Source organism: Rhea pennata, chromosome 2 (assembly GCF_028389875.1).
Source record: "Rhea pennata isolate bPtePen1 chromosome 2, bPtePen1.pri, whole genome shotgun sequence".
NCBI classification, from domain to species: Eukaryota; Metazoa; Chordata; class Aves; order Rheiformes; family Rheidae; genus Rhea; species Rhea pennata.
In genome coordinates this window covers 139,289,462-139,316,571 of record NC_084664.1, presented here as the reverse complement: position 1 = coordinate 139,316,571, position 27,110 = coordinate 139,289,462, and the positions used below count along the sequence as shown (strand labels likewise).

At 39.8% G+C, this 27,110-nt stretch overlaps 1 protein-coding gene across 1 annotated transcript in view; it reads right to left on the bottom strand.

Moving 5' to 3' along the window:
- Positions 1-3,969: 3,969 nt before the first annotated feature.
- The window catches only part of RGS22 (regulator of G protein signaling 22), a 62,365-nt gene continuing 39,224 nt past the window's right edge, over positions 3,970-27,110 (bottom strand). The window contains exons 16-27 of the mRNA XM_062568323.1: positions 24,666-24,758; positions 23,966-24,132; positions 20,978-21,140; positions 20,222-20,380; positions 18,311-18,373; positions 16,154-16,315; positions 13,413-13,592; positions 11,721-11,882; positions 7,967-8,074; positions 6,200-6,302; positions 5,564-5,674; positions 3,970-4,100 (exon numbers count right to left, since the gene is read on the bottom strand). Of these exons, the coding sequence (XP_062424307.1) occupies positions 4,081-4,100; positions 5,564-5,674; positions 6,200-6,302; positions 7,967-8,074; positions 11,721-11,882; positions 13,413-13,592; positions 16,154-16,315; positions 18,311-18,373; positions 20,222-20,380; positions 20,978-21,140; positions 23,966-24,132; positions 24,666-24,758 (1,491 nt within the window). The 3' untranslated portion in view covers positions 3,970-4,080. The remainder of the gene's footprint in view (positions 4,101-5,563; positions 5,675-6,199; positions 6,303-7,966; positions 8,075-11,720; positions 11,883-13,412; positions 13,593-16,153; positions 16,316-18,310; positions 18,374-20,221; positions 20,381-20,977; positions 21,141-23,965; positions 24,133-24,665; positions 24,759-27,110) is intronic.

Below are 27,110 nucleotides of genomic sequence, written 5' to 3'. Positions count from 1 at the left end.
TGGCTTTTGATTTGGAGACTACAGTTTAGCCCGTTAGGTGTGGACCTGTTCCAAAAGTACACATTTGAACAATCTTGCATCAAGCAATTCGAAACTTAGATATGAATTTTAACTTTCCCAAATCTTGGGAATGCTAGAGGCCATTAGAGATAGGCTTGAACTGTGAGTAGAGACCAGATCTAAAATATTGGTTCAAGCCTGTCTTTCCCTAGCATTTTTACAGCAACTATTGAAAGCATTAAAACCAGAAATGCTCCATAAGCTCAGAAGCAACAGACTGTGATTAACTCGATCTTAACTGTGTGCAGACATGACTTACAATGGCTAAGAGTATTTATATATAGCAAGACAGAAACAAAAATCATCAGTTATGTATCATGGGACAATTTAAACAGGTCAAATGCAAGCTGGATGACTGCAACTCCACTGGCCATAAGAAGCTGCACAGTGATCAATTTGGTCCAGTATTTAACATTAGAAACATAAATAATGTGAGGATTTTCTTTTTCCAGTGTGAGACAGAACTTTGAAGCACTTAGTCCCTTTTCAGTTACTTTTACACACACAAAAGGCCTTGCTGAGGTCTATAGTTTTGACTAGAGCAAGAATATCGGGCAGGATCGAAGCTGGCCATTTTGCAAGTATACAGATGGTACAGGATACAAGAAGTCCTTGATTTAAGTCTGTAATACTGTACAAGGCTGAAGGCGCAGAAGCAGCAATGAAGGGACACTTGTCATTTCGTTAAACAGAGTTCTGAGCAGCTGGAAACTGAGCGTCCCATATTAATGACAAGACCTAGTTCATAGATGCTTTTATCTGTAGACTTCATTAATTTGTAGTTCTTCCCTTCTTTGCATTCAAACTCATTTGAAAAGCAAGTTGCAGTGAGATTCTTCTCATATAGAAGATACAGAAAGTGCAGCCCAGCCCAGCCTGGCCTTGCCACCCAGCAGTGCAGTAAGAAAACCAGTAGCTGAATCTGGCCACCTGCCAGGTCCATGAAGCACCTCTCTCAGCCACTGATCTCAATACCTGATGATGAAGCACGAGATCTCCACACCTTCAAAGGGACAAGCCAATCCACATCTCATGGACTAAGACTACTCCTCATTAATAGTCTTCTAAGGAACAGCCACTGCAAAAAAGGTCATGAGGAGTATGGACGTAATGACACGGTAGCTTTTCACGGATGCAAAAGAAGAAAGTTTCTTATTCCTTTTTAGATAGGGTGGTGACCACCACCAGAGAGCTATTGTGAGTATGCATGTTAATAACATAAATCGAGACTACATATTTCAGGACTTAACCTCATAGTCTGGTGCTTTGTGTCATGCAGTAGCAGGCCAAAAGTCAAAGCAAAATATATAAATCTCCTTCTTGAAATATGTAGTCACAGCTCATGTTGATATAAGAAAGTATTTGAATGAATACCTTCAGAGCTGAACCCTTCAAGGTAAGCTGTGTGTGATAGGCAAAGATTACAAAATATTTTAATAAACGTATTAGGTGGTGAGAGAAAAGTAAAATGCACGGTATTAGTATCTAAGTGAAAATATTTATGAATCCAAAGAATGCTTTAAAAAAAATCCAGAATAGTTTCAGCATGTCGCATTACTTGGAAGTAAAGAGGAAAAGTGTAACTCTGTAGGAATATATTTGGATTCTGTGTTTTGACCACCAGTAAAGCAAATGAATCATAAATCCAGCCAGAAGAGTTTTTAGATTTCTGTTTCTAAAAACAGAACTGTTTTTGTTATCTGTAGCAGCAAACTCCACACACAACTGTGGTTCTACAGTAATGCTGTAGTCTTCAGAAACACCTAAATATACACAGTTAAATAAGGAATGAAGTTTTATTTATCTAAAGAGAGAGGTGCTAGAGGTGCTCAGGGCAACTTTTCTAGTCCTTTAAATGGCTGAATTCACACAGATGGTGGAGCAGCAGCCCAAGAGAGAACGTGTCTGACGGACAAGATAGAAAGGCAATAGCAATGTAAGCTTTCTGAAGTGATTTAGAACGATTGTATATATTTAGTTGCTTTATCTGTTTGGTTCTCAGACTTTTGCTGGAACTGGCCATAGTCATTACTTGATCTCTGTAGATTGGACTAAAATCACTACTTCGCTTCAGATATATCATCAAACAGTAGTCATGTGGTATCTGCCACTGCATCAGATTGAGTTCAGTAACCCAAATATGAAAGAGTCCCTGTCTCTTAATACTTTCCCTGTGCTATTCTTCTGTTTTTATTTAAAACTAACACATAAAATAGGCATAACCATATGACATATATTTTTCTAGGGTTACTAATGGACACGATCCTTCTCAGTTGCATACCGAAGAAATGGCCTATTAATGATTGTATATGTACACACACACACACACACATATATACACACACATAAAATGTATATATTTCAGTTAATATAGGGATAGAACTGCAAACTAGATTGAGGATTATTGCTGATTTATGGAACTCAGAGTGGATAGACCAGGTTTGCAAAATTCTACCCACCCCCTGAAGTACACAAAGTACACGGTGGGTTTTTTGTCTTGGGGTTGTTGTCTTGTTGGAACTTCTTGTTCCACCTAAGAAGTCTGTCTGAAGCAGTGATGAATTCGTTTTCAGTTATATCACATGGACAAATAATTCAGACACTGAAGGAGTAGAGCTAAGCATGAAGTAAAACTCTGTATCTAAACTGTGAGGAAATCAGGAGCTGAATCGATGATCTCCCTTGCTCCTTCTGTGAGGATATGTGAGTTGTGTCTATAAAAGTGTGTTCCTTCCCCGCAAGCCGCTCTGAAGAAGCTGCCAATAGAAGTCTCATACAATTCTAGGTCACTGGGCTTAAAGAGTGAAAAAGCCTATTCGTTGTCCTTAGCACACTGAAGTAGTCCACACTGAAGAGGAAAGAACTCTTAAATGATCCTGGGCAGGTTGATGCCCAAGAGCTCCAAGTGAGGAACCTGGACCTCTGTCAGTTCTCAGAGGGCTGCACAGCTCTTCCTCCTTATCCAGGAGGTTGGGAAGGGGAGAGGAAGATAATCCCATCCCTAGCGCTGGGATAAGCCCTAGAGAACTCAGCAAGCTGGAGCACACTCATTTGCCTTTCCCTTGCATGCGTTGCACACGTGTACAGAAGAATGGAGCCAACAGCTCTGTGGTGGAGGACTGGTGATTGAAGTGGTCTGAAAAATGTGGAGAGGTCTGTCATCATCCTGTCTCCTGCCTAGCAATTAATTCTGCCCCTGCCCCACCTTAACTTCCCAAATAATCCTTTGGCCTTGGTCCCAGCATCAAATCTGCCCCTTACAACTACTCTGACTCCCCCAGTTCATACATTCAGTGTGGCCTCTCTGCCTCTCTTGAAGTTGTAAAAAGAAGCAAGAAAAAAGAGAGAAGAGTTCTCCGAGAGCTTTTTGCTCCTGCAGCGTTCCTGTGAGTACAGCTTTGGGAGGAATAACATTTTGCAAAAGTTATTAATCAGATCTGTTCCTGGTATATTTTAAGCCTTGTTTGGGGATTGAAAGTCAGAAATGAGGCAGAAGGTGTACTTTAAATCAGGAATCAGACTGGATTTAGACCAAACCACAACAAGGTTTGATTTTATGATAGTTCAGAAACCTCATGAGTTATCCTTGATGAATAGAAGTTGCATGAATTGCAAAACTGAGACCACAGTGTGCCAAGACACACTGTTTCAGAGCTGTCAATTCAATGCACAATGTTTTACTTATTCATTAGATCAGGCACCAAAGAACTGGGTTTGATTATAAGACCTTTAGAACCAGGACTGCCTACCTAATTGTTTGCACCACGCATACCTCAGTGGAATCTAACTCTGTCTGGAGCCTCAAGCCATGCCATTAAACAAATAAATAACACAAGAGTCAGTGTCATGGTCATGTTGGTATTAAGCACATGGGAAGATGTTTCTTTTCTACTTTTGACTAATGTCTCATTCTTAATAACATTCCAAGTTGTGATCTTCGCTGGAAACATAAGTACAAACCTCACCAACATCTTATTTCTTGCTTGTCCACTTTCACTGAGTGCCTCTGCATCCCATTCCTCAGGGAAATTTTAATCTGCCTGCAAAAGGTAACAGAATATCATTGACTGTGTTATGGCTGCTTGAAATAGTCAGAGCAAGTCACCTACAACTGCATCAAAAAGGATCTGAGGAACCTGGTTTTCTGTGGAACAAAGTGGGGAGGAGCAGTCCCCTCAAGAGCAGCAGTGATCGTTTGCAGAAATCTTGCATCAACAACAGAGCGACAAAATGATTGCAGGGAGTAAGGCTGAGGAGAACCACCAGAGGACAGTGATGCAAGAAGAGCAAACTATTCAAAGGGAGTGGGAACACTGGAGCTGAGAGCAAGGGAAGGATCGGGCAGGCAAATTTCCAGTGGAGTCTGAGAGCAGGCTGTAACTGAAACTAGAGGGAGAGCAGAACACGCAGCTCTCAGACCTCTACTTTCTCATGGCGTTAGACAGTACCACAACCTATTCTCAGGTTTCAGCCAGTGGGATGGGACAGACCCTTGCTGGGCTGGGTTGCAGCAAGGACTGCAGCTACCTTGGGGTGGTCCCTTTGAGCAAGGGCCAGCTTGGAGTTTTCTCAGCTCACTGGGCAAGATCAAAGCCCCTGCTCAAGGACTCCGCATGCTGACACAGCTGCATGGAGTGCAGGGTCATAGAGCAGAAGAGCTACAGTACAAGAAAGGAATAAATGTATGAGGTATAGTAACATCTGCAGAGGTGTACAAGGTCCAAAGTAACTGTGTGAGTTTTACCTGCATCTAGGGGAGGTGAGGAGAAGGCAGAAAGAGAACATGAGGAAGCAAAAGAACAAGGATTGCTGCAATTTTCTCCTCCTGGCCACACACAAGATGCTGCCACCAGAAGAGTCTTCAGGCCCTGGGAACTTTAGGAACGGTAGGGAGGACAGGATACTAGAACAGCAATGCTGAAGTCTTGAAATAGAAGATGAAGGAGGAGCAGAGATGGAGGAAGAGCAATAATCCAAGTTCTATTAGTTCTACAAAGTCCATCTAATTTCAGGATAAACTAAAAACCAAACAAAACAAAACCTCCAGGGAACTCTCTCATCTAGGAATTCAATCTCTGAAGCAAAACCTATTTCCTTTTAATGAAACTCTCTGCTGTCCCTCTCCTTTCTCCCATTCTAATGTTTAATCTGCTTCAGCAGAGATGATCTGTTCCTAGTTCTGTGTCAGGCCTCCGCTAGTAACTCCATGGGGTATGAGCTTCCTCTGGTCACCTCATGCTCCTAGTTAAAGTATTTCAACCGGAAAGCCTAGAATACCACATTTCAGAGACTGACATTTTGCAACAGATTTCCTTTTGGGCTAAAAGACAACCATGTTTGGAGTAAAAAATAATCTTGTCTTCATGGTGAGGCTGCACAGCTTCAGTTAAATGTGATTTGGAATGGAACAATTTACTAACAATGAGCATGAGCATTGACAGCAGGAAAATTAGCTTTTAAGAATTCAAATTTCAAAGCACACTACTGGCAATCTGGTACTCACTTTCTGTTTCTCTGGGAAGATCTAAGTGTTTCTCAAAAATCGTACTACTCCTTGGAGAAAGGATGAATTTTTCAGAGCTGCGTGGCTTCAGCAAGGACACAGATGAGGAACCTGCATATAGAAATAAAACTGAAATGACGGAAAATTGAATCCTTTAATATCACACATACTATTTAAGGAACAAATAGGTCATAAACTCCTTTGGGAAGACTCTAAAAGGATATTCACAGCTGATACAAGCTTGAGGCAACTCCTGGTAGATCCCGTGAAAGCATACTGACAAACTGGTGAAAGTTTAACCTGTTTGGTTGCACACAAGTTGCTGAAGTGCTAGAATCCAGGGAGGTGAAATATATGGGACCCAAACAGGTGTGGAAGGAAAGAATGGACATATTCCCCTCTGCAACAGGCCATATGCAATATAGCTAATGCTGGTGCCCTGCAGCTTTCCCTTTTCCTTTTGTAGAAGATTTGTCACTCATTCTAGTGCAGAAAGCAACTTCCCTATTGACAGCGTAAGAGAGGCAGTGGCTTACATTTGACAAAGGAGAATGAACAACTGAAGCCTCTATCCTAAAAAAAAATTCACCTAAGCTATAAGCTTGTCCTCCTAAACTACAGAACTTGTTTTAAAACCTGTAAGAAGTGAGGATGAATCTTTCTCCAGATCTTCTTGCACTTTAAGGAGTATTCTCTCCTGCTCCAAGGCTTCTATGTACTTGGAATAGGACCAAGAAATCTGCAAGAACATCAAAAAAAAATCAGGCTCCAGACCATATCACTGGTAGTTGATGGTCCATTTCAATAGCGCAACAGAAAGCTTATGTTATATCCCAGTTACTGACTAATCTCAGTTATTGAAGATGGAGGCTTTATCATGACAATATTGTAATCATGGGACAAATAATACTGTCAAAAAAAAGAAATCTCAAAACACCGTTATGTGCAGCTTAGGATCTGATGGTGCAGATAGATCTGATGCTTATATTCTTTTATCATACATCCCTATTCTAAATGACCTTCCTATGCACAGCAGCACTTTCCAAAATTTCAGCCTTTTATGCTTTTGAGGACTTTAATTCATGTTACCTCCCTGCCACATCTCTTCAGTGTGCCTTATCTCAAATCTAGAAGGTCTCATTAACATCACAGTTCTTTCTCCCTAAGTTCTCTAGCAGCATGCTCCTACCACTAGAGAGGGCTCATCTGGGGATGGCATCCTCTCCTTTTCTAAGGAACAAATGTTGCTCTTTACATTGTAACATCCCCAGTTTCAGGTTCAGTGTTCAATATTTCAGGGTCAAATCACTATGAGAAGTGTATTTTTATTTGACCTTTTTCTCCTTACATCATGAAAAGCCTGAGGCCAATTTTTCATTTTGTGACGCAATAAGAAGAATTTGTAGCGTCTTCCTAGAGCAGCAAGGGGCCAGGAGAAGAAACTGATCCAGAAGAGATTATTGCTCTTTGTGCAGTTATCTGGCGTCTTCTTGAAAACTTAGGCATACAGTATTGATACACTTGCCTAGGAATCACCCAGCTCATTTTTTTCTTGACATAAATATAAGCAAAGTTACAAAGGTCCATTTAAGGTATAAGACTATGAGCTTAATTATACAGTTTGGACTGCAGCTTCAGATTTTGTGGGAATTTCAGACTGCCCATTTCTATATTCTGCCATTGCTAATATAGTGCCATAGAGGAGCTCTATGGAACTGAATCACTGAACAAAGTGGGATTTACTCCTGCGTCACATGCTACATCTGTGATTATTTGATGCACAGATTCCTTATTATATCATGGCAGTGTCTGCTCAGCTCTGAACCATCATTTGATAATCCCAAGGTGGCAAGTCTGTTCTTCCTGTTTCTCTAATAAAATGACTATTGCACTTCCCTATATATTTGATATATCATGAGAGTTGTTCTTAAAATGTGAGACAAGTAAATTACTTTCTGTCTGATTTTATTTCCAAATAGCTAGATTTACTAAATGAGCTCACTTTCAGGTTTTGACCTATAAGCACAACAAGACTTAAGCTTAAACCAAATTCTTTCAAGAATTTCCCCAGTCATATAAAATTTCTTTTTCTAAATTGAACTAAATTGAAATTTCTTATCCTAAATTTCCTGTAACTTATCTTTATATTGAATCTCTACATTTAAATTAAAGCTTGATATTATTAGGTATTAATATTTCCTAGAACATAAATCTTCAAAAAGAATTTAGGATACGATAAGATAGGTAAACTTCTAAACAGCAAAGTTAGTGGTGGAAGAATGAACAGTTATTGAAGAATAATGTAGCAGTAATATTCTAAGCCAAACTCTACCTTCCCATTCTCCCCAGATCATTTTCTCTCTCTTGAATGGTGATATCTGTAGCAATATGCTTATTAGTCACCTGCTGCTCATATCCATATGGAGATGATGCTCGTCTTCTCTCCACACCAAATTCATCTCTGAAAATACTGCTTGACAGACTGAGAGGTTTTTTCCCCTCTCCTTTACCCTGCCAATAATAGTAAGAACTCATAATTAGATGTGAACAATAACTTCTGAGCCAAAGTAAAAAGTAATACCTGAAGAAACAAAATTGTCATTTGAAATGTGTCATTTGCAGTATCATTTTATACATGGACATACTTTGGACAGAACTTTCTAATGCCTAGGTTCATAATTAATCACTTCAGGCGTACTAACAAAAGGAAGGAGATGATACTGCTTTTTAAAGTATTTCTTTGTCCTTACGAAGTTTCCTGACCTCTGGTCTCCTGCCAGCTATCTTCATTTCAGATCTCAGATCTGCTCCCAAGGAGTGAGCTGTAGCTAAGGGAGAGGGTGAACATGCAAAAGAACATATCGTAAGGATAGATAGGCCACTGTAAATCCTTTAATGTGGCCTCCTGTATAAATGTAGGACATCGGATTTCCCATGGTTAATTCCATCTTCAAGTCCAGCAGCTGTGAATGAATTGCAGTGTATATATTAGAAACTTAAGCAATCTCACTTAAAACATTTAGAGTGGCAGGCAAGGCACTGTAATCATTGGTAAATGCTTGAGAGATTAACAATTTGCCATTTTCATGTTGTTTTAGTGTTTTATTAAGGCTTTGCTTTTGCACATCTGCCTAATAATCCCCATACTCTATGAACATAGATTAATTAGCCCCACAACATCCCCGCGAGGCAAGTAACATAACTTGCCTGTCCCTTGCTGCAAATGAGACAAAAAGGGAGAGGTCAAATGGCTTCCCAAAGTCACTCAGGAAGCCCCTGAAAGATCTGGAAAAGGACCAGAATATCCAAATTCCTTGCTTCCAGCAGCCTTTTCCTTCATCCTCTTCCCCGTTGTCCCAGGTACCCATCATCTATAATGGAGACTTTTGGGCACAGAGCTGCCTAGGCAGCGTGGTATTAATCTTCTCTCCAGAAGCAGGCTTATTAACTTCGATGAGACACTCAACTTAGGGAGACTGATGCATATGCAGAAACACTGTATATACTAATATAATATAGTTTATATATGCTATTTTAAAATGAGAATGGAGAATTAAATAAGTCCTTTAATAATGTCTTTTCATAATAAACTAGGCAAAGTTATGGCAATCGCTTGATGTTACATCACGTACTAACAGATCAGGTTACTACTAAGAAGCTTAGTTACTACTAAGAGCAATGGACGAAAGATGGAAAACTAAAACTAATGCATATGGCTTTAGCCTTTCTCTGACAAGTGCATGGGAAGAATAAGGACAGGCTTACAGTTAAGACAATACTACTTTGTACAATTTTAGCTTGAAAAATAAAATTTCCAAATCAACTTTGGTGGCAAAGTGCAATTTTGTATGCAGCCAACTACAAATACTGGCATCAAGGCAGTTTGCAAAAAGTGACTACTGTTATTTTAAAAAGTGTCATGTGTGTCTAGGAATTAACTGAAGAGCAAATCCACAGCCCAAAGATCAGCTCATATAGCTGCACCACACCAAGGGCAAATATGTGCAAAGGGATAAAGCAAATCATCCCCCCCGCCCCCAAGCAATATCTTTAAAACAACTATTTTAGCTCAATATTGAAGGAGTCGCATTGACTAGTCAGCTTACTTCCTCCCATACCTACTCAGTCATACCTTCCAGAGGCTGTGCTTAGAAGAGGTGTCAGCATTATACAGCACTCGCAGGGCTTCCCTCACTGCCAGGAAACCTTCGCTAGGCCAGATAAAGGAGCTGGATTTGTTCCTTAAATGCCAAGCAGGCACGCACGCAAAATACTGTCAGCTAATACCAAGAGAAGTCATGCACCACTGTCCAGTGACAACCTCCTGGTCTACCCATGTTTTCCTTTGCACTACACCATGGTGCAGCTGCCTTAGCTGGTCACTTCAGAAAGTGAGGACACCCAGTTAGACGAGCCACCCCAGCAAAACGTTTGTGGAAAGAGGAGGTAAAACTCCTCCCTGAGGACTATGGTTGTCTGTCTTGACACAAAGAGCAAATGGCAACTGATTTGGGGGGGGTCAGAAAAATTATCATTTTCCTCCCTTGTCAGAGGCTTCCTCTCCTTCAGCAGAATACTTCTATTTTAAACCTGACTTTAGGAGCGGCTTTAGGAGTTTTGTGCACTGCCCTGCCACGGATGCTTTGTCTTTGGCTGTCCTGAATCAATTTGTTTGAATAGTTCTGCTGTCACTGAGGGGGCAGAAGAGAGGAGGGAATGGGAAACTCTTTAAAGAAAGAAAGGAAGAAGAGTTTCAGAGATTTATCTGTCCCTCCTATTCTTTTGAGGGATTTTAAAGGTAACTGGTTTACTGATAATTTTTGTGAAAAGAATAATCTGTAAACTGTTTGCTGAGCTGCATTCTCTGCCTGTCACTTTCTAAAATTTCTTACCTATTTTCCAGTTAAGAAGAGTAATTCACCTTTCCCATTTGTTCCCCATAAAAGCTAGGCTTTTGCCCTCTTGGCCAAGATTTTATTTCCTTGATCCTAATCAGAAATCTTATAGACAGGCAACAAACAGATGGAAAAAATAAGTCTGTGAAAACACCAAAGTGCATTACTTTGAAATATTGCATTCTTGCACTGTAAGTATTGCCAATGGCCTTGCCAGACATTTCTGTATGGAGGCAACGTGCTTTGGAGAAAGGAGCATGAGTTCTTGGATTTTAGACTTCACTTGACATTGCTGTGTGGCCTTGAGTAACACTTCACTCAGTTTTCCTGTGTCTAAAAAGAAGATAATAAAGTGTATATGTTCTTATGGGCATATGTCTCTATCTATTCAGGTGCTCATGTGGTTCTCATCACCAGTAACATCTCAACACATGTGTACATGGTATCTAAAATATGTAAAGGTCTTTTAATGCTACTTATGATAGTTTGCAAGTCCAGTAATTTCTCAGCCCTTACAGGAATGTTCTCCCTTCAAAGCTAGCCAAACAAGTACATTTTGTAAAAAATAAACTTTTGCAAAGCCTATTATCAATAGGAAAAAAAATGCATTATATTTTAATAATAAAATTCCAAGAAAAACACTTTTACAAGCAAGCATTCCACTCTAGAGGCCACAGTTAATGCACTGAAACTGTCTGGAAACTCGTTGTGAGAACTCTTAACAACTTCACAGTCAAAGCTGACAAATATTCAAGAAAAGACAAAGAGTATAAATAGCAATTAGCACATAAATATTTTTAAAAATAATGTGCAGACTTTTCAAGGGCTTTTTCTGAACAATAGATATGAAATCTCTGTTTTTTTTAATAGCGGTCCCTGAGGACTGTAAATCCTGAAAAATGACAGTATACACTGAAAGTGCAGGCAAATCTACATTTATCCATCGTACATATGTAGCATGTATAGATTTTTTAAAATTCAGCCCTCTTTTCCACTTTTTCCCTCTGCACAAAAGATGGCTAAAGTACATTTTCCCCTCTACTTAATGAAAGGAGTATTCCATTGACTCATCTGCTTCAAGTTAAACATATGTATATGCATTGGCAGGACTAGGAACTAATTGTCCTCGGAGTGGATCATATGTAAAGCTTACGTTCTAACAAAAAGATTTCGGTAGCTTTGGATCAGACTGAGAAAAAGGCTGTTTGAATTCCTATACGTTTGCTCATACAAGAGTGTATATGCAGTCTGTCGGCTCTCACCTGAACCTCTGTAAGCCTTACCTCTGCTGTTTTGCCCTTCTTCTTTTGCATCTGTTTTTCTTTTCTTCTCTCCAAGGCAGGTAAAATTTTGTCACTCGTCAAATTGCTTCGAAACTCACAAAAATTTGGCCAAAATTTAAACAGAAGAGCAAAAATAGTCATCTGTGTGAAAAGAAAAGAAAGTCTATCTTGACTGCATTAGGAAAACAGAGTTTACTGTAAAATAAGCTGTAGTTTACCACGAGAATGAAATAACTATTTCTTTTTGAACACACAGCCCTGTTCCTCCCACGTACTGTGTCCTGGCATTTCAACCCAGCTTTGCTCGGCACTTGCTTTTCATCAGTGTGTTTATTACTGGTGAGAAATCTTCCTAAAACACAGTTAAAAAGCACTTTTTTTTTTCAGTTTCCCTAAACAATTGTTTGCATTAATGAAAACATCCATCATTTTTTACAAGTATTCTTGATAAAATATACACCAGTAGAATTGTTTTTGCACCACTGTTCTGCTCAAGTATTCTAAATATTCTGCTCATTAGGGAGAGCTTTTTTTTTTTTTTCCTGCTTAAGAGAAAGGAAATACTTTTTTGCCTCTGGAAAGGCTCTTAAACCACATTACAGATCTATGAGCAAATCTTGGATAATTTTTAAGTGATATAATCTCTCACAGGGTCTTTTTTGAACTAGAATAAGAAAAACAATTTTAAAAAAAGCAAACAGAGGGGCTCAGTGCATTCTAATGCTGCACGTACTAAGGCCCACGTTTTTCATTTTATTTAGAAGTTCAACTCTCATTGAGAAACTTGGCTTCAGAGGGAGTCAAGCGTGCTCAGCACCTCACTGATTCTGGCTCAACCTACTTGAAAGTGACATTTGAGTCACTATTCCAGTCGCAACTGTTTTGCCAAGTTCTTCCTTTGGTTTTGTGCTGCATTTCTGGAATTCACTGTGTTTTACACAGGCTTAACTCTTAAATGAGTCTTCTTGTTTCTCCTAGGATCTGCATGAAACCTCCTCTCTCAAAAAAACATTCATCTCCTGAGATCCAAATATTTTATGGACGCGCACTGGATTTTTAAAGGTGTCGATGGCAATTTTATAGGAGAAGAAGAGGAATCAGCTTTGTGGATTTTAGAAGAAAAGTCATAAAAGATAGTAACCAGGAATGTGTAGCCAGGGTTCACAAATTGCCATTAAGGCTGCTTAGTACAAAGATCAGGGAGAGAAAATTGTCCACAGCCATTTAACATAAACCCTATGTTATAAGGAAGGGAAAGACATTCAGTAAGCTGGCTGTGTCCTTTACTGACATCTACATGTTTTTTATATTTGTATGAATGAATCCTCTGACTGCAAACTACCCTGATGTTAACCAAGCAGTAAAGAACAAGCAGGTCAGAGAATGAACAAAGGTCATCCACCACCCACGTTCCTAAAGCAGGGCTGGAGAACACCTTCCAGGATCCGCGAGCTGACAGAGATTGTCCAGGCAATCGAGCAGTTAGTACCCGAAGCTTCTTTGTCATCTCCACCATATAATCTGTATTGAAATGGGTGACTACGATGTTCTACTCTGTGCCCAAGCTTATGCAGGGAGTCAAAATTTTCACGTAAGCAACAAAAACTGTTCCTAAAATCAGGCACACGAATTCTAGCCGCATCTGTTACAGAGAGTCTTCCACCTTTTTACCTGTGCCTCTCTAAAAATGTAAGGTCCTAGCTCGTTCCTGTGCTCCAAAATCTTCTCTGCTTGTTCAATTGGGATGTCAATCTGCAGAGCTGGTGGTACAGCGGAATTAATAAAGCAGTTGATAATAGCTGTGATCTTATTTTGGATTGTGGCGTTATTACAATGAGAATGGCACAAGTCCTGAAGGGTGAAAGACAGCAGTTTCAGTCACTGTAGGCAGAGAGAGAAGAGATTCTACGGGGGGGGGCAGTGATCAGAGAAAAACAGTCATACAAAATTATAAAAACAGATTCCTTCAGTACAATAGGACCAAATTCTTACAGCAAATGTGTAGGATTACAGCAACAGGAAAAACATTTGTGGGTCTTCTGGTTTGCAACTCTATATCTATATACAGCAATCTTTAAGCTCTACCTGCATATTCTGATGGAGTAATACAGCTCGTATCCCCCATTCAATCTAAGCACATTACTTGCAAATCAGAGGCATTTCTGAAAAGAGAAACACACCTGCAGGTGTGAAATGCACTGATTTCTGTGAGTCCGCTATGACTAGCATAGCAATAGTAGCTAAAAACGACAAAGATGGTCTACAAACTCCAAGAACAGAGGGAATTACTTAGGTATAACCTCAAATGATGACAGGAGAGAGATAATTTCAGCTACCAGCACAGTCTTCCATTCACTGAGTTCTTCTAGTTTCCCAAAGTTTTGGTGTTTGAAATAATTCTGTGCAGGGTAGATGGAATTCAAAACAAACCTGAATTTACAAGGGTGATATCTCAAAGGAACACTGGGGATTTCCTATCCTTTTCCACATGATCCTATTGTTCTTGTAAAATCTATGATTACTGTGTTTTCACACTGTTATGATGCTGCCAGTGGATTTTGACATGAGAAAAAAATCATTCAATGGACTTATTATTTCAAACCCTTCAAAAAACATGCTTTCCATCTATCCATAAAAATCCAGAAATTTCTGTAACACTAGGAGATTATCACATGCATCTACTAGAGACACAATGAACACTCTAGAGAAATTTCAGGAACAGAGCTCTCTAAATGAAGAATAAGCATTTAGTTTTGGTACAGGAGGTTGGATATTTACTCTGGAAAGAAATTAAAAACAGGGCTTTTAACCAGAAATGTGGTATGTGAAAGAGCTGCTTTGTTTTATTATGAATACTTCTTAGTTTTCTAAAGGGAGAAAAGAATGATAGCAGCTACAATGAAGAAAGTAAGGCAATACAAAAACATATTCAATATATCCTGAGAATATATTATGGTTTCCTTTGCTCATCTAGCACACAAGGAAAGACAGCGAGCTGAAATAGGAGGGAAGACAAACAAGCCATTAGCTATGAAAAAGGATGAGATGTGAACATAGACAAACACATGGAAATGATCCACAGAGTTATATTTCCCCATATTTGTTTTAGAAAAGAAATCATTTTTATTTTGTATTTGTCCCAAAATGTGCCGCCAGCCCGATGGGTTATGAGGAGCAATACAGACATTGGCTTCCAAAGGAGTTCTGCCCAAACAGATGGCATGATAGGGCTCAGAAAATAGAAGCATGTGTGATGCAAAGTGCTGCCCACAGCTTTGGCAACGTTCCCCCCGTTCAGCCTGACCCACAACGCTCCGGCTACTCCAGCCCTCGCTTCTATAAAGAGCAGCAACTGCCAACCATGACGAATCGCGTGCATGTGGAATTATGGTCAGATTGTACTTTTTCTTGATAAGAAGACAAATAAAATTAACATAAATGGAGGAGAGGGGGTGGGACACAAAACAATGAAGGCTTTCTTCAGAGAGCAATTCCACAAAAAAAACAGCCTGAACACATGGATTTGCAAACAGTTTCCATTTTCTCCACAATGTAGCAATGAAGAGTCACAAATCTGGAACAGCACCAGATATTTGAAAGATTGATGTCATGTAACTTCAAGTGCCTTTCTAGCCTGAACTACTCTTTCTGTATCCAAGATAGAGACAACAGCACCTCCAGAGAGCATTGCAGTCTCTAAGTCTTCCGCTTTGCACCAGAAACTGCTTGAGGAAGGATTGCCCTCTGGAAGCAGAGGGACTCCAGCTTCTCACGTAGACGCCTAAGTCAGAGGCCTGAGATGTGGCACCTCATGTCGTAGCAATTTCACCCAGGGGCAAGTATCCAGGGGACCCACTCCTGGGTCTCCCAGCCCATCATGTTTCATATCCTCTGCTGCAGTCAAACGTGACGGCACTGAATAAAGGAACTGGTGTCTGCATTTATACACCTTTTGAGCAGCTGCTATTTTTGATTCGTATATGTGACAGCATTTAAAAGTTCTCTCTGATTTTAAAGGAATTACCAAGCCCAGCAATAATCCTTCTATTTAGCAGCCTGCAGCTATAAAGAGAATGAACATTCTAATGCGGTCATTGCATTTTGAACTACTGAAGATATATATAGCAAAATCTGGGCATTAACTAGTTAATAGTATCCCTTCAGAGACTCAGAAGAATGTTATAGTCAAGAAGCACGAAAAAAATACAGAGGTAATACATTCAAGTCAGTTAAAACAGTCATCCCGAAGAAGTGAGAATTTTCATGGAAGAAAGAACAGTTAAACATGAAGGTTTTACAATGAACAAAAAATGCTTAGAGATATTCTAGTAAAAATTCTCCTAATCTGCAGTAATGGATGCGTTTGCTTAGAAGCTGAGTGATACTCCTTTCCATCCATTTTACCACCATACCTTATACCTCTGAACCTCCTGCCAGAAGAGCACTCCGTTCGCCAGTAGTTCTCCCTTCAGTGACACAAAGCGTTGAAACTGATTTGCTGTCACTGGACTCAACAGCGCTTTGCGGAAAGCAATTATTTCCTTAGATGAAGAAACCCACTTATTGTCCACATGCTGTCAAAAGAAGAAATAAATGCACCAAATAAACTTTGTTTCAAAAAGCAATAACAAAGGCATTAGTTAGCGTAAACTGTGTGATTCTTATCTTTGCACTGACCCTAACTTTCAGTAGTTTATGAGTTTATGACATGGATACAATAGAATTTGGCAAGGTTTCATTTCTTTCTTTCCTTCTTTTCTTTCTTTCCTTCTTTTTTTTCAGTTTGGTTTGGGCAACATTTTTTGGAAGATGTGATGGGAGAGGAAATGACTGACAATGATTTAGACCATATGACTACATACTATAAAGTATGGAAACAGCTATTGTTATTGATTATGGCAACAGGCTACTTTTCTAGAGAACAGTTTGACTTTTGTGCAAACAAACAACAAAGAAAAGGGAACAGACAAACCACACAGCTAAAAGCTGTAAAATGCTTCTGACAGGGATCGCGCTAACAAAATGAGCTTTGAAATGTGTTGCCATGATCACCAACAGAAGCTGGAGAGCCTCCTCTCTATGGAGGGGAGCTACCAATAGTAAAATAGAATTTAAAGTCATCGAGACACTTGGGTGCTGCAAAGCACAGAGCAGTGAGCAGCCAGGAAAGGGTGGGAGCGGGAGATGGCTCGTGCAGGGACAGCTTGTTTGCAGGGCGGTTCGGAAAGGCTTGCCTTCCCGAACAGACCGTCGGGTGCAGAGGCGCAGCCAGACTATCCCCCTCGCTATCCAACGGGTGAATGAAAACTGTCTTGCAACACCAGTATAAAACTCTCAAAGCCCGGCAGAGATGGAGTGCTGCTCAATGGTTAGCATGGGACAAGAACGTTTTCAATTGTTTTGGAAAATCTTGGAAATCCAACTCTAAGCTAAAAGCCTTTCTACAGCTTCTCTTAAAAGTGTGAGTTACACATAGTCTCCTGCAGAGCCTGACAGTGAGAAGAGCATGCCCTCACCGGAGAGAGTGAGGTGGTTGTCCCAAGGGTCCTTAACGTTAAAATAAAAATCAGCTTAGACAGTAAAATGGCATCTTCCCAGCCCTCCTCCAAAACATCAAGCATGTTCTGTCCAAAGTCATAAGATCACTGTGACCAAGATTTAGGCAGCTTTGGGGAAAAATTCCTGGGGCACATTCTTAAAGAGATGCACAGAGCACTGCTCCCACCCCTATACCAATCTACAAACACTGCTTATCTTATGGGTCAATAACCCTAAAACAAAACATGGAAAATTACCATCTTCCTGACAAACAGATGGAGAGAAAACTCAGTTAACAGAACCCACATGCACTTTCCATCCCTTTTGAGCTAATGGTTTGCATGGATAATTGGTGACCGGGTCTCCAGTTTGATTTCAACAGACAATAAAAGTTCAACTGAATAAATGTACACAACTTGTGTGTTGGCAATCACAAAGAGTTCACTGCTCTTCAAGAGAAAAAAACTGGCAAACCTCTGATGAAACATATTATTACAGAGGTTTAAGATGTTTAAAACTGATATTATCTCAGTGCTGTAAGATTAAAATACAATTGTAAATGAAACAGATACTGTAAGATATGATTAAACCTGCCCACTCCACTGCATACTTCACATTCCCTTTTGTGTCTGCACGTAATCCATTCGCGATAATAAATAAACTACCAGATGCTGGAATGAACAGCTTGTCCCAATAAGTCCTCTGCATGCAAAATACAGATAAATGTGAATTAAAGGTACAATATCAGTTTGAGAGGGGTGCTCCACAGCCCAGGACAAGAGATATGTTTCTTTCAGACATGACCTCTCCAGCCAGGAAAGGAGAGAAGTTTATCATGGTCATCCAACGGGGAGCTAAGTTCATCAGTAATGTGAGTAATCAGTCCATTGTAGTCAGTAAAATCATTTCTGCTTTCGCCAGAATCACATTTGGGTCTCACGTTGTCAACAGGGGAATTGTGAAGGATGTGCAAGGTACACACAGGAAAGAATGAAACTGTAGACACAACAGGCATAACAAACTTCACTTGCCTTCCACATCCTAGTTGTCTTCTCCTTCTTCTGGGTTAGGAGATCTTCAACTATGTCCCTTATCTATGGTGAAAAAAAAAAGGATTATCACAGTGCTTTCTAACTCTTCTTGTTTGATGATCAGCTCCCTAATGATTGAGACCACAGTGGTGTAGCTAATTCATTTATCAAGATGCAAATGAAGATGTAACTTGTGCCCCACACTGAACACCATCCCTTGTTGTTACGCTATAAAATGAGCATTTAGTCATTAAGACTGAGGAGTTAGAGAAGACAAGAGGTAATGGCAATAAAACTGCTCTCTTTCACTGGTTTGCCTTACCCACACTGTTCTGAGGGACTGCTGAGGTTGGGAACAGATTTAGGGCTGTAATGGGTTTTTTATATGAAATGCTTTTAGTTCCTTTGGACAGCTGTATCAGAAATACAGACTTGATCCTGCAGCTTCTTTGTAGCCAAAATACCCTTCAAATCAAGGGCAGATTTTCTGAATAAGGACTACATAGCATGCCCAGAGTATTTGGTCACTGTGAAATATGAAGCCAAGTGGAGAATGTCATCTGGTTTCATTTCTTCTAAAATACAGTCTTCAAAGGACCTTTTCATCCTCTGAATTTGCAGTAAGAAAGAGAAAAAAGCAGTGAGACTTAAATGGAGTTAGGAAAAGACTAAAATCTCATTAAAATTATGTATTTCCTGTAAACTGCTTATTAGACTTTAATGCAGCATTTTTCCAAACTGCAGGGGCTACTCACGCTGCAGACGCAGAGCAGCAGGTGCAAGAGGAGGCATTAGCTACACCTGGAAGCCCCTTAACCTGGATGCATAGTGTTGCAGCAGGGCTCGTAAGGGAGGGTGGCCTGGACAGCGGAGTTCAGCTAAAAAGCGCAGAGGCTTGGGAAATTTTGCTTTAGCGTAATGTATTAAAACTACAGTCTGGCTTACTAGAAAGTACACTTCTCATATTACTTAGTACTCTGAGTCAATAGGAAAGATCCAGGTCGTATAAAATTATGACAAATTTTGAACACTCTTGATGTTAAAGTGATCATAGATAACAAATTTTGTGAGTCAATGCAGCGTGCATATCTGTCTGCTGGTGGAATTGTGAAATTTCCCTCTGCAGTCGCATTCGCATTTCAGAGCTCTTGTGGGATTGCAAAAAAATAAGTCTTTTTGCAACTGTCACCAGCAGGATGATTTCCCCACATAGATCCCAGCTACAGGGGCACTCACATAAAAAGTCAGGAATAAACTCTGCCCATTCCCCAGTCTTTTGACTCTAATGAGCCAGCAGGAGTGAAAGGCTTCTCATTCCCAGTTTTCTGACAACTTTTTAAAGTAACCAATTGGAAACCAGGCTTGTAGCAGCTCATCTCCCTACTCAGCAGAATTTCCTGGGACCTAGAGTCGTTTCTGTGGGCTCTGCCGCTCTGAACGGGAGAACACGGGCAGTGTAAGAGCGAGAGAACACAGCGTGGGAAGACTGCTGATTTGCTTGCGTTTTTGTCCCCTTAGGCAAATCCCGTACACAAAGCAGCATTTCTTCTACGCAGGAGTGTACGGCCTGGGGCAAAACGGCATCTTGAGGGTGCTGCACTGTCGTGAACACCCTTCCTACAGCAAAGGTTAGTTTTCTGCCCCGCGGGCTAGCTGGCAGCAGAGCAAACACCAGCTTCTTCAGATTTAGCGTCCAACAATAACACTGTCAGCCACACCAAGCCGCCAGAGGAAGGGCTTTCATAGCTACCAAGCTAAATGCTTCCACCTACACATACTAGAGCTTCTCTTTCAATCTAAATTCAGTGCGAGTTACAGGTTGCTTTTCCTCTGACCCGTTTTATCTCAATAGTAAATTATTAGCCAAACAAAAAACAATGCCTGAAGGTGTTGCAGTCTTTAAAAAATTACCTTTGCTTTTTCATCCGCCCCATGCTGTTCTTCTGCCAGGAACAACGGCAACCATCGTTTTTCTAATCTCCTCTGGGCGTATTTCTGAATTTCTAGCAGAATCGCTGGAGAAACCTGATCATGAAGGATCTGTCCCCATCCTCCACCTGAACGCATTAGCTAAGCAATCCAAATACAATAAACACATGACATAAACTTCTGTGTATACCAAAAGCCCTTTATCTCTCTACATACTTGATTTAGCAAAGCATGAGCTTAACTGTAAGCAAAGCATTTAATGCATGCTTACTCAAGGCTCACGTGTACTTTTCATAAAAGGGAACAGATTACATTTGTCCCTACCTATAATAGAACACAGACACCAGCAAATAATATCCCAATGTGACTGAGTGCGTTTGACGAGCATCACGATATACTGGAGTACCGCAGCTCAGACTTGCTGTCTGTGACTTAGCTACTAACATACTAAAAGAGAAAACTGGAATAGGTTACTCTGCCTTAAAGCTATTTTTTACACATCTTCTGAGTTGGGCTGTGCAACTCAGATCCACATTTAGGAGACCATCCTTCTGGGAGGAAGAGCATAAACAGGAAGGAAGGATCCCCCAGAACAGAACCAGACTTTTAGCCAAAAATATAGATAAGATTTGAGGAGATAGTTTGGAGAAGAGTTGGGATAGAGCCGATCATGGACTCTTATCTCAGTCACAGCTATTTGTGTAATTGTTCTTTATGAACAGCTTTGCACACTGGTACCTCTTCTTGTTGTTCCCTGGTAGCTGGGCTGCTGGGTCCAAAGAAGTACTTTTTGTTGAGGTACTTGTTTTTAATGTCCTTAGATTTTTCCTCCCTTTTTTCTTTATCCTTGTGGAGCATCCTTCTGAACTGTTCAATGTCTAGCCAGCACATAAGATCTGTGCTATGAACAAATTTAAACAGAGTGTTTTTTCAATATTGAGTTAATAACTCCAGGGAGTTACTAGTTTAACCACAAGGCAAAGTGTCCAAATCCTAAATACCAGGTCAAACTGGGTCGAAATTGTCAGCTGTTCTTTGCTTAATAAGAAAGTACCATCGGGAAGGACCGTGGCACTTGCTGAACAAACAGATCAAAACCCACCCTAGGGATCTCGCTCAGGCTCCCAGGAGTAACATCCTCCTGGATGGGGGTAACATCTTCCGATTACTGCCGCTAGATCCAGCAGGGACTGTGAGTCAGAGCCATAACGCAGAGCTCACAGAACCAATGAAAAATGAAACAGATGGGAATGTGAGTCGATATTGCAGGCTGTGAGCCACCAAAAGATGAGCTGACACCCCCCTGCTCTGCCTCCTCTGCTGAAGGACTTCAGAGAAAGTTGCGGGGATGACAGCTGGGAATGTCGGCCCCAAAATCATCTCCTTCCCCTACCCCATGGGAAGTGATAGAGCTTGGGAGGCAGTCAGGCAAGCAGACAAAAACAATTTATGGTGAATTTTGTTTCTAGGGCTTATTGTGGTCTGCCTTTTCATAAATTACTGATCCCACTACATATTTCATTATTCATAGTAAATGATAAATAATTTCCATATGCAATTCTTGATTGATACATTATTCATAATAATTTGAATGTATATTACCAATCTGAGCTTGCTTTAATGGAACATATATTGATTTTGTTCTATAACTGGAGGACAGAATAATTGAACGTAACAGAATAAATTTCAGTTTAATTTATATGACTACTTTCTGACAGTATCTTACAATTTGAAGTTTTGTGACCATTTTAATCAGCACATTTACTCCATTGGCAGCATAAAATATGAAACAGTAAATTCAGATAAATCTGTTTCATCTTTCCATTCTGTTAATAACAACTGGCTTTTTTGAAGTATTAATCTGTGAGTAAAACTTACAAAAGCATCTAACTGATTTAAGAACAGATGTCTCCATTTCAAAATTCTTTTGAAACCCTTACAGACTTAATTTCTATTAAGACTGAAATTCTTGAGCATAAGTAGTTGGAAAATTTCAAACGGAAAAAAAGTTTAATTTGCCAGGTTGTTAAAATGTGAGAATGTTCACCCTGTTGCAAGCAATCCAAGTTACGGTGATTTAGAGTCACCTCCCTTGTCATCCAGCCCTGCTAACTGACCAAATGTGTCCATCTTACTTCAAAAGTAAAACATATTACTTTCAAGTCTGTAAGCTTAAACCACTTACAGTAGTAGCTTATACTAGCATACTCTCCTTTTTACATGCAATAAGCTAGGAACATGTGCACAGTCAGCTCTTCTGGCTAAACTGACAAGTAGTAATCCACAAAGCCAGAGTAACACAAATTGTCCTGCAATTGTGTGTGACTGCACCCTACATATCTAACAAAATATTAATTAATGGATCTTGATTAAGCTTCTTCACAGAACTTGTGTGTAGGTACTCAGCAATCGGCCCTCTGTGAACCTTGTAATTGGCCAAACAGGGCCATAAATTTTAATGAAATGGCAAATTAAACATTTTTTGTTTGTTGCCGTGCTACACTAGTCCTAGGATCCCTTCAGCTTTTAGTACCACCAGGCATCTTCAGGCAGGCATATCCGCTGGCCTTCAGTGTTACTGTGTCTGCACCCAGCACTAAAACATCAGGTTTTGGAGACTTTTTCAAACGTTATGGATCAGTTATTAGTAGAGTAGTCCCAGAGACTATTCAGCGTATCCATCCTGGACCCCATCTCAGCAGGTGACCTGGTCTCTGGCGATTCCCACCAGCCCCAGTTAGAGAGGAAGTCTGGCCAGCTAACTCAGACTAGCAGTGGCATTGAGCTCACTTAACCCTGGACACCTGCAACACAGCAATCTCCACCTGAGCTCATTACCTACAGATTTTTCGTAGCCAATGAAGAGAAATATCCATCTTTAGGTGTGATTCATCCAAATCATTTTTAGACGCTCTGTTAAAATTAGAAGAACTGTGCCCTGAAACATGTATTTGTCTCCCCATCTGTCCATCTCTGGACACCTTTGAAAAAGCTTCCCAGCTTCAAATCTAAAACAACAGTAATGTTCGTCCAGAAGCAACAGCAATATGCAAGGTATCAGCTCAGGGGAACCCAAGTTAAGTGAAGGAGGTAGCAGTTAAAGGACTTGCCAGCAGTTACTTATCAAGTAATATTTTCCTTTTTCCAAAACAGGGTAAAGATTAGGGTGAGGCTAGGAAAAAAACAGTTACAAATTTGCATTTACTTCTACCTAGAACTTCCATTTAAATTTTCGTTTTTAGAAAAGAGGGCTCAGCTTTTCAAAACCGCTGCATAAACTGTATGTGCTGTGAGCTGCTGCTTAATTCTGTTCAGTGCAAACACAAAACCGCAGTTGCTCTCACACTGTGAGAATAACATGGCTGTGTTCTATTAGTACATTTTTGTAACATCCAGCTTTAATTTTTAAAATATACTAAATTCAAACTGCACTAAAAGCATAAACTTCTACTCATTCCAGGCTGGTTGCTGCTCTCAGGTAGGTTTGCCACTAATCCAAGCAGAATTGAAAGCTGAACTATACGACAATCATTTTATGACAGGACAGTTTTCACAAAAAGCAGTTAAGATGACTCAGTTGTCTGAATAACATGCATGTGTATTTCATAAATACAGATGCGCATTAAAAATGACTAAAATCCAGGAACATTCACATAACCCAGATTCCCAGCAAAGATTTCTTCTGTACGAAGAAATGAGTAAAATAATAGCAACGAAGAAACGTACCCAGCAGAACGCTCATCAAGAAAAACCCGGAACTGTTCTAACTTCAGTTTGTCGTGGATCAGGTCACTCAGATTAGGACCTGCCAACTCTTGGGGAACTTGATACAAGTGTTGATCCTTTGGGGGAACATCAGGGCAGGTTGGCAGACTGGTGTCAGCAGCAGCACTCTGGTGGAAGAAATTATTTCAGTTGCATAACTGATTTCTTTGTCTGTATATTTTGCTCAGCCTCATAATCCTCCATTAGATTACTTCTGTCTCCATAGAACAGCTTTGTGATTTCTGAGAAAATAAATTGAGTTAATGCTCCCGTTCTTTATCAGCTTTATTTTTATGTTTGCTTTAAACATATCAGTCCGTGCAGTTTCCATAATCAAATAAACCAATACATAACTGTAATTTACTTGAAATCAAGGATTTACTCCAGATTAAGGGCTGAAAATACATTCCACAGACTTTAATGGAAACTATCCCATCAACTCCAACCATAAAATGATCTGACATTGATGCAACTGACGGAAGAACTAAATTTGTAATTAACGTATTGATGGCTTTCAAGCATTGCACAAAATGAACCGTAGAAATCAGACTGCTCGCTCCTCCAAACTGGCATGCAGTCAGTCTGTCCTTGCTGATACTCAAAGCGTTAACCCTCTCTGATAGAAAAAGAGTTTGTTTTTGTTAATAGGTACTTGTGTTACCTCATCCTTCTTGGAAACGCTCTCTTGATGCAAAGCCTGGAGCTTTCTAAAGTACACGGAGTCCAGCTGTCGAGTTTCTTCCACCAGCTCCACCTAATAAAAATAATATCTTATGTCATCTGCACAGTACACATTATAGAAAGATGGAGAACTGGACAGGCAACTTGCCAATGACAGTGGATAAAAAAGAATACATTTGCCAATAATGAGACAGATGTTTAGAAGACACTAGAAGTCGCATCCCTGTGACAGATGAATCAATTAAAAGCTTTGGTAGAACAAAATTTTATTTTAGATCTGTGTGGAATCACATGTGGAGTTCTGCAGAATACCACTGAACAGCCTAACTGTATTTTTAAGGAATTAACTTCATAAAAAATTCTAAATTGTAATGTGATAAAGCATGCCAGGCTCACCTGATTACTTGTATCAGCAAATAATATGTCACAGTGGCATGGAGAGGCAAAAATCCAGGTCTTAAAACTATCCCTCTCAGTGGGAAATGACACAAAGACAGGGTGCCACATATTTTCAGAAACAGGGTTTGAGGCAAGGAAGACACCTTACTAGGATATCTGAGCAATTAAAATGAAAGCTTTCAGATTCTCCATCCTGTCCTCTCCCTTAGCTTTTTACCAGTTAATGTCTTACTATAATAAATTGTGCATGGTAAGAACTCGTGGCGTTTTTTTAACCTAGTTAGGGGCAGTATGCATACAAGCTGATTAGTTCTCCGACTTACATGCAAACAGCTGATTAGATGCATCAAGGGTAGTTTGGTGAACCTTTCAGCTGACTAACCCTTTCAAACATGGGTTTAGGATATTTAGCAAAATTGAGCCAATTCACATACTGGTTAGCAATCCCATTACAAAGGTTAGAAACTACACAAGACTTTATGTGCAAAATAGAGAAGAGAGTATTTAGATTTATATTGTCATGCTTTTGTTTAAATACGAATAGCACACTAATCACTGTGCTATCTGAATGCCTTCAGGCTCTGTATAACTCTCTTCCACTGTTATGCAGAGCTTTTGGGTATTATTTCCTTTAAAAGAAAGTGTAGTTTAAAAAGAAACAAGAAAACAATTTAGAACATTTTTCACAAACTTCAAATAGAGACTAGATAGATGCAGCCTGAGAGTCAATAATAACAAACTCCCATTTTCATGTTTTGCTTAAAGATAAAAATGCAGATACAAACTCGCTATGTCCCAAATAAACAATTTTGCACTCACCTAATTCTTGATAAAATGTCTAGTTTCATTATGGGCCAAATATATCCTGCTGTATGGGAGAACAAAGCGGGAGAGCAGAGCCAGGGGCTGGAGAAAATACAAAGCTTTATGTTTGGAAGAAGTGTGCCTAATGCATCAGCCTGCGCCGCACCGCAGAGAAGAGGCTCCTGCCTCGTAGAACAGGTCCTTACGTCTGCATAAAATAACTCTTCACTAATGAATATATTGTGCCTTCAAAAGAATGTTGCGCTATTCTTCATGCTGTGAATAAGATGTGCATGTTAATAGGGCACTGAGAAGTCGGCATCCAACTGAACGCTTGCAAAGTATCATCTAACCTGAAAAGGCAGTAGGAGATTATCCCTTGATCACCTCACGGAGATATAACCTGGCACATGCATTAACTTAACATAAAACAAGAGTTTACAATTGAAATTCTTACTTCCAGAGTTCTTCCATCAGTAGAAGCAGTGAAAATTATGTGTTTAAAGGACGTTCAGAAGCAGTTGATCAGATGACATGGCTCAACGAACATTTGCAACAGATATTATCTAATCTAGTATTCTTAATACATATGGAAAATAGATATCTACAAAAGGTGCATAGTTTACAGTAACATAAGTCTGGCAGAAAATAAATAAAATTTCATATTAATGAGAGTGTCAATCCAGTACATGGTATTCTGTGGGTCATAAACAATTATAGCTCAGATGAAAAGAGATGGAAAACAGAGAAGAATATGGCACAAATGTGTTTGGATTAGCATATTTCATTCTGAAAAGTTTTAACAGTGTTCAAACTTCTGAAGTTTCATAAGTAAATTAAGTTATCACAGGATGAGACAGAAGATCCCCTGTGAATTAATCTAAAGATTGAAAAAGCTGTAAATAAATATATAGCTTTCATAATGGGGTGGGGTTCCTTTTGGAGTCTCACAGGAATCTGTACTGGGGTTGGTTTTTTGAGCGCATTCAGAAATTATCTGGAGAAGGAGGTGAGTGAGGAGAGAACAAAGTTTGCAATATGATTCCGCAGAGCAAAGAACTAAATTGACTGTGAAGAGCTGCAGGATTGCAGGATACTTTGCGTCTGCCTGATAAGGCCAGCTAAATTCAACTACAATAAACATTAAGTAATTCAAATGGGCTCCAAATTAGGGCCTTAACATTAGCTGTTTTACTCAATAAAAATATCTTGGAATCATTGC